We start from the raw sequence: 11,450 nt of genomic DNA, 5'->3' as shown, positions 1-11,450 counted from the left end.
TTACAATTTAAGTTTACATTTACACTCCAAATATAATATTCAATATATTTCACTTTTTTACAATTAATTCTATATATAAAATTCAAAATACTAAACACAATTTTTTTTTTCAAACACAATTCACTTAGAAATAAAATGAATTTAATACTAGAATTGAATCAAACAGTACCTATCATAAAGCATTAAAAGAGTGGACAGTTTTTTAGAGAGGAATTTACAAAACTGAAAGTCCGTATAATAATGACATTTTTCCACATCTGGAGAAGGAATGCCTTGAAATTGTTTAAAACAAATACTTCCTCTCCTAATCTGATTTGAGAAAATTATCTCTACACATGATTGTACTTTTATATTATTTTATTATATTTAATATTTATTACTACTCACATCAAAAGATAATAATTAATATAAAGATACTGTAAAAAGAAGTTTATCACTTAAACTGACATACAAAAAGAAAAATTGAATCAATTAGATTGACATATCATAAAGAAAATTAGTAAAAATAGCAGAAAAAGCATTCACCGCACGAATGTTGTTCAATCCGTATTATCTCATCTCTCGGAATATACAAAGGCAGCTGTTCTAAATTCAAAGTCAGAATGCCCTACTTACAAAGAATGTACAGTAACCCCAACCCCTCCCCACTTTTCAAGCTTCCCTTTGTAAAAAATAATGGGAAAAAATATCAAGGCATGGAAAGATTTACCAGGAAAAAATCTTTTTAAAGGGCCGAAAGCAAAGATCGAGCAGGCTTAATTTCCTTTTTGAAGAAATTAGCAACATCCTTACACTTTAAAAAGATATCAAAATTGGCTTCTTTCAAATCATTAATACCGAAATGGAAAACCAATTTCTGAAAATTCCAAAGAATAGCATTAGCAAGTGCTATACCTTATTTGTATTTGCTTCTTGATCGTGGGAGTTCAATGAGCTAATCCAACAAGACATTTATCAACCAAAGGAACATTGTACTGTTGATATACTCTTGCTCTGTTTGCTGCCCACCATTGTTCTGCTTGTTTCTCGCTGAACCGTTTTCGGCTGCAGAGAGACAAATCAAATGTCCAACAAGATGACAATTATTAATCAGAAAATTAATACTCTACTTAGACATCTTCCCGAATTTGCATAAAATCAATACGCTATAATTGTGCATCCCATCTTGAGAGCATTACATAGACGCAAGCAGAGTTTTCCAGAAGGACAAAAAAACTACATGCTTTTTACCGACTTTTTTTGGGATAATAACTATAAACCCCCTGAGGTTAGAACAAAATTACAGTTTTCTCCTATATTTTAAAAAAATCGCTATTTCCCCCTAACATTTAGTTATTAGGGGTTTCAGTTATGTGAAATTAAACTGTTAGGAAGAAAACAGCAGTATGACAACGGTTATTTTCATTAAAAATCCCCACCTTTACCTATTTTCCCACTTTAAACTACACATGAAAATTGGTAAATAATGACCTAACCTTCCATTATTAGGCAATTTCTGGCCCAAAGAAATTTCCTTCGCCAAATGATGCCGTTTTTGGCAGTTATGTAATGGACAAAACGATGCCGTATTACAGTGCTGGGCTTCAATTTACCAAAAAATCAAAGGTTATGCTGTTATTTTCCAACTTTCAAATGTCGAGCTTAAAACACTAAAATAGATAAATGTGGATTTTAGGGTGTGGATTGTAATTATCCTTTTTCATTTGCCTCAGTTGGGAAGGGGAGTAATTCGAGAACCAAGAACCTCATGATAAATAGCTATATTATGTTCATCGAATCATCCTATTAAAGTGTAGTCCTTTAACCTTTTGGACAGAGTTTTTGTGTTTTGAAAAATACAGTCTAAGACAACAAAAATTCGTAATGCCTGAAGACATACCTGAAACGGACACGCTTAAGATCTTTGGCACCTCCAGGCAAGGATACAAGGGTAATATACACGCCCGGTTCATCATGCTCAACCCATTCATCACCATGGGAGGGTTCGACTTTTGCTGTTCTGTTTTTACTCCTAGTTGTTGTTTCCAAATGTGCTACTTCAGGGTGACTCAAAGCTTGATTGGCAGCAGTGCTGAATAAAGTAGGAATCACTGAGTTGCTTGACTCATTTGAATCTGATTCGTGGTAAGATGTGGGACTATTCAGTTGCTCATTGACTGCAGAAGAAACTTCTCTTGGTGGAGTGGCACCAGAAAAGTAAAATGAGGGTGAACTGCTGTTTCTAGCTGATCCAACGGGCAACCTTTCAGCCATGTCCTTTAACTACCAAAAGTAAATTAACAAGGCATAAACAATTTTAGGGTCTTGCAAACTGAAAAATCACAACGTAAAGGAAAAGAAAAAACACAGTAGTTAACAGCTATATATATTGGAAGCAAACTTCTGACGAAGACTCGGGAACCATAATAATTTTACTTCTATAACTTTATTTTTTGTATATTCACGCAACTGACAACCTAAAATAACTAAATAAGTATATGTTAATAGCATGATAATATGTTTGATATAATAGAACACTATCATTATGCATAACCTAAGATTCATTTAAGTGACATACTGGCATTAATTAAAAATGCATCATTTAATCCTACTCGACATTTGATCACACCACACAAGTAGATTGTAGCTTTAGTCTATGATATTAAATATTGTTTGTTCAAGAAGATCGCACATCTTTTTCCAACTTTGGGTGCTGAATATTGACTATCATGTCAAGCTATTTCCATGCCAGCTATAAACCATTCTTAAACTTACTTGGGCAGTAAGTGACTTGATTACTTCTTTTGCTGCTTTACATTTTACAGTCTCTTCATTGGCTACTGCAATGGCTTCCTTCAATTGTTTGGTTGTTCTTTCAAGCTCAACTTCTTGTAACTGAGCTTTGCGGGTTAGTTCTTCAACCTACATTGTACAACCAGTGAGCAAAGATATACAAATTTGACACCGTGCAGAATGCTTTCGCATCTGACAATTCACGTGTGCGCGAGCGTGTAATCTGTATTCACATATCTTTAAGCATATGCTCCCATTAAGATAGTAAGAATGCCATTGCAATAGGTAATCTTAGCTTATTATTAGTTGTGTTACAGCAAGATCAGTATTCCATCAAAAAAAGAACAAAACCTCAAAGTTGTGGTTTACAAAATTCAGAAAAAAGACAAGATCACAAGAATGTTAATCTCCAATGACAACAAAGCTATAGCTGCTTGGCAATTTAAGCAATAAGTGGGGTTTTCTCGAATTTAAGCCAATAAATAGAGTATTCTAGTCCAATTTAAGCCAAAAAATGGAGTTTTCTCATGAGAAATATGCAGAAATTTAGGGGAACAAAAATAGATTATCATGTCAATAATTTCTGCAGGAAAAGATACAATTTTATATATCTACACATCTGATAAGAATATTTCAGAACAGCTATTGAATTTAATACAGGAAATGCAGATTATATCAAAAAAAATATATATAAATACCTGAGATCTTAATTTAACAACTTCTTCATTAAGATTGGCATTTAACTTTTTCGTGTCATCCACAGCAACTCTTGGCAATGTGTTAACTGTAAGAATTGGAGTTGGTGTTGTCGCACGGGGTGGACTAGAACGTCTGGAAGTTGGCGATGTTGCTCGAGACATAATCCTTGATCCAGGAAGAGAAGCCGAAAAAAATTTCTTGGAAGAACCAAAAGATTTAGAGCTATTAAAAGCATTGCGCTGAGAAGAATCAGTTGCAGAGAGTGAAACCTGAAACCCATTCAAGCTTAACCTCTTGTTTCTTTTTAAAGATTCACTTTCCACCTCTTTAGAAGATTCTATCGAATTATTTCTTCCAAGTTGAATATGAGATCTTGTATTAGGATAGTCACCATTTCCACCTTCAAATCGATTAACATTTCCTCTTCTACTTATAGCCAAATGCAATGAAGAGTCTGTTTCAGTAGCCCTCCTAAGTTTGCCAATACATTGATCACAGACACGATAAGGTTTATTGGGATTCGGAGCCATCGAAGCCTTGAGAGACTTCTTACTACTGCAGGAATGGCAAAAAACGAGCCCACAATTGTAACAATTGTGCCGTTTCCTTTTGAAATTAAATGGAAGGCGGCAGCCAGAACACATGGATTGATCAATACCAGATACCCATTTGTGAAGACATATAGCTGCAGTAAAACTAGTGCCACAAACAACACTTTTGACCTGTTTGTCCTTCAAAGCTTCAACAATTGTGGGGGAATTTCTATCATCTGTATCACCATGACCTAGTCGTCCATTTGCGCCTTTTCCCCATGTATAAACTTCAGTTTTTGAAGTTAAAACAGCAACATGATAAGCACCACAATCTATTTCTTCAACAAAGATTTTACTAAGCCTCCCCTCAACACGAACAGGGAGCTTTCCATCAGCTTGAGGATTCCCAAGTTGACCATATACAGGGCTTCCCATTGTGTAAACATGGCCTGCAGTTGTCAATGCAACAGTCATGCTATGGCCACAGGCAACTTGACAGAAATTGGGTTCAACTAGAGCAGCAACACAAGTGGGAACCAGTCTAGGTTCTTTATCCCCATGGCCAAGACGACCTTTATCTCCATCTCCCCATGTAAATAGCTTTCCTGAAGAGCAATTACTTGAACTTGAAGACCCAACCATGACTTCGACAACAGCAGCAGTGTGCCAAACACCACATGATGCTCGCACAGTGCGGAGGCCTTTGAGAGACTCCACTTCCCTGGGTCTAGATGCACTTTTGCGATCACCATGGCCTAAAACGCCAAAAGTTCCATCTCCAAAAGTAAACAATTGGCCAGAAGAGGTCACAACAGCCATATGCCATGGTCCACAAGAGACTGATGAGACATGTATTCCCTCTAGAGGTCCATTTAACTTCTTTGGAACCCAATTACTAGTTTCATTTCTATTTTGAAGGAGCCCATAACTGTGAGAACTACCACCCCAAGTGTATAAATCACCAGAGAGTGTAACTGCACAAGAATGATACTCTCCACATGCCACAAGTTCAACATTGATATTTTTGAGGCCATCCACAAGCTTGGGATGCAAGACATCAGAGTCAACACCATGTCCAAGTCTACCTCCAATCTCCTCTCCCCAAGAGAAAACCTCCCCTTGTTTTGTCACTAAAGCAGCATGCTGCCGACCACAAGCTATAGTCTGAACATCCAATAGGACAGCAGATTCTAAGGCTTTAGGAACAAAAGAATCAGTTCTAACACCAGACCCTCCAACTTTATGAACTCCCCCACCAAGAATACCATCACCAGTGCCTTCTCCCCACATGTAAACATCCCCTAACGCATCAGTGTCATCATGACCTGAGCCTTGACTTGATGTGCTAATAGCACTTGATAAACTAACTCTAAAAGCATCCACGCCCATACCCTTTAAACGTCCATTTATTGCATCTGATCCAGCAGATGACACAGAATGAACTGAGCCACCAGCAGATTCAGGTGGACATAGAACCTTAGGAGCCACACCATATGATTCCACATAAGTTAACACCTTTTCTAAACCAGCTTTAGGAGGACTTCCATATGGAGTACGTAAACGCAGAGGATCCATGTCATCCTACATCAGGAGCAAGAAATATCCTCTTCAATACACATAGCAATGAAATGCAATGTTGGATCAAAAAACAAAGACGACTACCTTCTGTGAACTGTCACCACTACCAAATGCAGAGCTCAATGGAGAACTTCTTTGGGTGTGTGCTCTAGGACTAGTTGCTTCAGAAGAGATTCCATCACTTCTAGATACTCCTCTCCCTTTTCTAAGATGGTTACGTGATATTAATGCTTTTAGACCAGTAATCCAGACTTCTGCTTCATCTTTGTCTTTGCAAATCTGATTTGAAGAATTGATTGATAAATGACAAAGGTTGTCATATATGAGTCTGAAAGCTTAAAAGTTGCGAACAATTTTTTTTAACAAGTCATTAGAAATGATATAACATTCAGAAGTGACAATCTACTGGACAGGATACAATAAAATGCAAAATTTAGAGAGAAGAAAGGGGAAAACACAGCCATTAGAAAATGATATGCCTACCAGATCTAAGGACCTATCACTGTATATTAGAGAAAATGACTGGTATTCTTTCTCTGGCCGTGGATATCTCTGAAATATTGGCTGCAGCAAGCAAAGCAACAATGATATCAGACTCGGACAAAAATCAATAACATCCAGAAATATGTGAATTATAAGTTGAAGGCAACTTCACACAACGAGATAGTAGTGGATCAAATTTACTAGCCCTTGGTGACAGTTTACCAAAAATCTAAGTGTCTACAGAGTCATAAGACCATATATGCCCATATGGTGATTGACCCATAGTTTACAAACATATATACCAAAGACACATTGCCTGTTACATGATTGTATTTAATAGGCCTGATGTCATATACAACCATTTAGAAGCAATGCAAAGTCGTTTATTATAAGTCATTTTCTGGAGGATAAATATACATAAATATAGATTTTTTGCTCCTCAATAGAAATCATATACACACCTTCTAAAAGCACTAAATGCAGTTCACATCTTGACATTAAACTTTAGAGTAAATTAAGAGTTCCAGCCATAGCTGTACCCAATGAAATGACATGCCTAAAGCATTTTGCCGCCATTATTTCCCAAAAGCATGTAAACTAGATCATTTTATTCATTGCAACTTTGCATATGCAAAAACAACTCTCTAAGATATGAAGAGCAAAGTAGAAGAGCATCATGAGAATTTCAATCATCTGAAAACCATAGCCATTTGAGAGACTATCAATTCTATGTGGCAAATAAGAAACAGCCTTATACTGCCAATTACCATAAACAATACAAATTTTAACTTATATGCAAACACAGTTCCAAAAGAAACAAAAATTTAACATCTTGTGATCTATGGTGAGCTTGTTTCATTAGAATCAAGGACAAAAGAGTTGCAGAAAAACTTAACATCCATAAACTTACAGTGCGCTGCCCAGATATAATTCTGGAGACATGACTCAACTTAAGATACTTCTCCTCTTTTCCTGACAGCCAAATAAGAACAGATTCATCCTGAAAGAAAGAGAAGGTAAGGACCTAATGCAGAGAACATCTAATAAAGGTAAATCATGAATTTCAAAGTCCCATAGTTTATGAACCAAATACAGTTGAAATAGCTCATCTACATAGCTTAGCAGTAGGATGAGAGAAACAGAAAGGCCAGTGTCACATATGAGAACATACATCCATAAATAATACTCCCTCCGTCCCGTAAAGATAGAAAAAGCACCCATTTTACAAGAATTAAGAAAGTAGTTATTTATAGGTAATTTGTGATAATTTGTCTAAATTACCCTTTGTAATCAATTTGTTATGTACATTTTCCAAAGCCACTTTACTAATTATATCACTTACAACTCATTCATTTATCTTTCCAAAATATGCATTTAATGTTTTATGATAAACATGTAGGGGTATTTTGATAATTTTTGACTTAACTAACTCCACTTTTTCTATTTTTATGGGACAAAAAAAGGTGGTATTTTTTCTATCTTTACGGGACGGAGGGAGTAAAATTTAAGGGAGAGGACTAATAGATCCTACTACCCTAATATCATCAAGGAATTAGCACATACCGGGAAAGGATGTGATACTATCCTAATATCATCAATTTCATCTCCTCACCAATCCCATCCCCCAAAATATGAATAAAAATGAACCAACCAAGATGCATAAGTGTAATACTAGGCCACTCTACTTTGAAAAGACAAGATTATGCATTGAACAAATGCAGTATCCTTGGACCAAACTGCTCTTAATTTTGCCACAAATGAAAAGGAAAAAAACAATTCTAAAAAATTAATACATGTTTTGTCTAATCTCCATTAGGAAATAGAAAGGGCAGTGTGCGAGAAATACATTTGCCAGCCTGAAAGGGCAAAATTTAGGTTTCCCTCTACGTCCATACTTGAGTAATTGAGCTCCTTTTTTAAGAGCAGTAATAGCCTGCAAAGAATAAACATGAAACCTGAAATGTGAAAACTAAGCGATTCAACAAAATGTTATATCACATGGAACAGAATCACACTAACATTTAGCCTGAAACACGATCACATAAAATCATGTAAGCCAACCAACAAAACTATGTTCTCTCTTTGGTGCACACGTTATTTCTCTTGCATTTGTAGTATGTAGCAGACATACTTCAAGCCTGCGCACGTCTATACGACTACACTACCATCCACATACAAGAACAATTAATTTAACAATGAAGTTACTTAAATTCAAGCGCTCACACATCACTCAATACATATTGATAATAATACGCATTGTAACATATTCTACAACAAACTATTGCCTAGGTTTGAGGCTTAGACATCTATATTTATCACCTATTATTGATCATAGCAAAAACTGCTTATAATATTCCCTAAACCAACAGATTTTATTTCTAATTCAGAATAATAGCAAATGCAAGTATACCCTGTACAAAATTACCATACAGAAATCAACTTTACCAAATTAATAATATCAGCAATAAAACGATCATAAAAATATAACAAACAAACATATAGATATTAAAATAGATTAAATAAATGAGAGAAAAGAATTTACCAACTCAATATCTCTCTCAACAGATTTTATTTCATTAACGGTCATTTTCTCTACTCGTAGCTTCAATTAACTGACAAAAACACCGCCAAAATTACTTCTATACTTGCACATTTCTTCATTTATCACCTCTTAACCCTAAATCACTCACTGTCTCAGCTCATCGGAGTCTTCACCTCATGATTTTCTTCAAAGAAATCAACTAAAAATCTGTGAGCTAGAATTAAACAATCAATCAATCAAACACAAAAAAAACGATCTCCTATTTTTTTATCAAAAAAATAAAAAACGAGAGAATTTCAATCCTATTTTTCTTCAGCTTGGAAATTTTAAGAGAATCAAAAATTCGAGTAAAACAAGAAAAGTTATGCGATAAAGAAGCAAAACGACGAGATAGTTTGAATATCAAAGAGTGATATCTCCTAAGGATTCTGTTTTAGCTAAAAAGGTTCCGTCCGGCTTAAAAAGTGTTTGTTTCTCGAGAAAATGAGAGCGAGAAAAACAAAACGGTGTTAGAGAGTGAGAGCATAGATACTGTGTGAGAGTGAAATAAAGAAAGAGAGAGAATCTAACCAACAAAACAAAATGAAAATGATGGATTTTTTAATTCATTTAATTCTAGTGCCTTTTTTTTAATAGTCAGTCAACGTTTTTGTTTGACTTTAAGTGCCTTGTTTTGGGGTGTATTATGCAGTGACGAATAAAACGTTGCCACGTTAGCGAAAAATGTTTAATATAAAGTTAAAAATGTACAAAATTGCCAGTTTATTTTCTGTTATGTTATGAAGTTATTTTCGTATGTTGGTTGATGTGAGTGTACTTCAATATCTATCACTTCAATTAATAAACTTACTAATCCGTGATAATTTTTGTAGATGGGACATATATGATTGATTAACTTTGAAACTTACTTTAAATATGTCATTTTAATTCAAAAAAAAAAATTGGTACGTTGACTAGCAACTTTTTTTTTTTGACAATCAGAAAGAACTAATATTAAAGCAAATCAGCTGCTAAAGCATTACAGATAACATTAGGCGGGTCATCCGACCATAACCTTCGTCCTGGCATAGAATTCATGCCTCTCGCAAGAGAATGAGCTACACGATTCGCAGAACGATAAACAAAAATAACCTTGACATGCTCCAAGGTATTCAACAAACCAACACAATCAAATAACAAACACAATAAAACAGAAGTAGGCCTAAAATCTGAGTGCAGAATCTGAACAATTTGAAGGCAATCTATCTCCACCGTTGCTCTTTGATCATCCCAGTCTTTGATCCAGGAAAGTGCCTCCTTAAGAGCCCAAGTTTCTGCCACCACCGGGGTTAGTTGATCCCCTCTGGTAATATTAATGTGTTATTTTTCGTAATATTAATGTGTTATTTTTAGCAACTTAGTATAGTAATATTAATGTGTTATTTTTCGTAATAAAATAAATAAAATTAAATCATGACAATACATTAGTATAATTTTATTAATAATTAAGATATTATAAAATTTTAATTTAATTATATAGTAAATAAATGTGTTTATGTTTTTGATTCGTATTTTTATATTTTGTGTAATTTTACTAAGCATAAAATAGTATACTATTGAATTTTAAATTGTAGAAAGTCTTGGAACTTACTACAAAAATAAATAAAAAATAAAAACATAAAAATTTACTTCAATTAATTTGTATTAATTTAAAATAAATCATCTTATGAAGGAAAACAAAAGGAAGAAAGAGTTATAGAGTCTTAAGGTTATTTTGGATAAACTTGTAATCCATAGAAGGCATCATGCATGTTCGAGTTAATTGAAGATAAAGCTCATCTTAGGCCCCATGTCCTATGCATTTTTATTATTTATCTAATTATTAAAAATAATTTATTATTTATTATATTTATTTTAAGAAAAAAATAGTAAAATAACCATATATCATTGGTTAATGTTGATGTTCCACACATCACTGCAAGTAAATAATTACACATCATTAAAGATCAAATCAAAATATAATCTCTCAGTTGGGTTATATTTTGATTTAATCTTTAATAATCTGTAAATTATTTTTTATTGGTGATTTATAAATTATGGTTTTAATTAACGAAAAATTTTATTTTTTTTATTTTGCTCTATTTCCATTAAGATAAGAGGTTTCTGATTAAAAAAAATAAAAATACATAAACTTGAGAATTCGAATTGATTTTTCAAAGATCTGATAAATAAAACGTATAAGATATGGATCTTAAACGAATTTTATCTTTTTGCCATAATTAAAATCCGATTAGGTATTTCTGAATTTGGAGTTATTGTTCCAACTAATAAGTGTTGTAATTCTGTACGGTATTAAAGTGTTTTAAAAATTTATTTGTATTCTTAAATTTTAGTTTGATCTATATGACTCTTATAATTCTAAAACCAGCGCAAGTCATCTGTTTAAATTATTTAATTGTATCTCTAGGTTAGAAAAGGGTCGATTTGCAACAAAATTATAAATTTAAATATCGGTTTTCATCGGATTAGAGTTTATGGACATGAAAATTCTTTAATAAAAAGTTTAAGGACTTGCCTTCACCTTTTACCTTTCCATAGCTTAAGAATATAGCCCATCTTAATAGTACATGCAAAATGGCCTATGTTTGTGAAAAATTAGAGGCCCACTTAAAATACACAACATTGTGATTTTTCTGTTCTTTTAGCATTATGAAAAATTAGAGGCCCACTTAAAAAAAAGTATTCTCTCGCTTTCTTTTATGAGAAAATTAGAAAAAATATTCTATTTTTTAAAGTAATATGATTTCCTACCTCAACAAGGAAAAGATCGAAAAAATACCTCGCCTTTTTAAAAAAATTATTTT

The 11,450-nt window shown here is 33.7% G+C and overlaps 1 protein-coding gene across 1 annotated transcript; it reads right to left on the bottom strand.

The window, feature by feature from the left end:
* Positions 1-448: 448 nt before the first annotated feature.
* Positions 449-9,190, bottom strand: LOC126681051 (PH, RCC1 and FYVE domains-containing protein 1-like). Its single transcript, XM_050376425.1, has 9 exons — positions 8,608-9,190; positions 7,912-7,998; positions 6,976-7,065; positions 6,066-6,146; positions 5,667-5,861; positions 3,471-5,585; positions 2,755-2,901; positions 1,880-2,262; positions 449-1,044 (listed from the first exon to the last, which is right to left on the bottom strand). Exons 1-9 carry the CDS (start codon positions 8,650-8,652, stop codon positions 927-929), a joined length of 3,261 nt encoding a protein of 1,086 aa, XP_050232382.1. The 5' UTR covers positions 8,653-9,190; the 3' UTR covers positions 449-926.
* Between the last annotated feature and the right edge of the window lie 2,260 nt (positions 9,191-11,450).

The sequence above is a fragment of the Mercurialis annua genome, linkage group LG5 (assembly GCF_937616625.2).
Source record: "Mercurialis annua linkage group LG5, ddMerAnnu1.2, whole genome shotgun sequence".
Lineage (NCBI taxonomy): Eukaryota > Viridiplantae > Streptophyta > Magnoliopsida > Malpighiales > Euphorbiaceae > Mercurialis > Mercurialis annua.
Note: the sequence above shows the minus strand (reverse complement) of the source record. Positions and strands in the feature narration are given on the sequence as shown.

Bases quoted from the DNA above. Each gene is read 5' to 3' on its own strand.
- LOC126681051 (XM_050376425.1), bottom strand. From the start codon at position 8,652: ATGACCGTTAATGAAATAAAATCTGTTGAGAGAGATATTGAGTTG. The intron at 5,862-6,065 runs GTAGGCATATCA...TCTTCAAATCAG, and splicing joins GTGATAGGTCCTTAGATCTG to ATTTGCAAAGACAAAGATGA. The intron at 2,263-2,754 runs GTAAGTTTAAGA...TACTTTTGGTAG, and splicing joins TCAAGTCACTTACTGCCCAA to TTAAAGGACATGGCTGAAAG.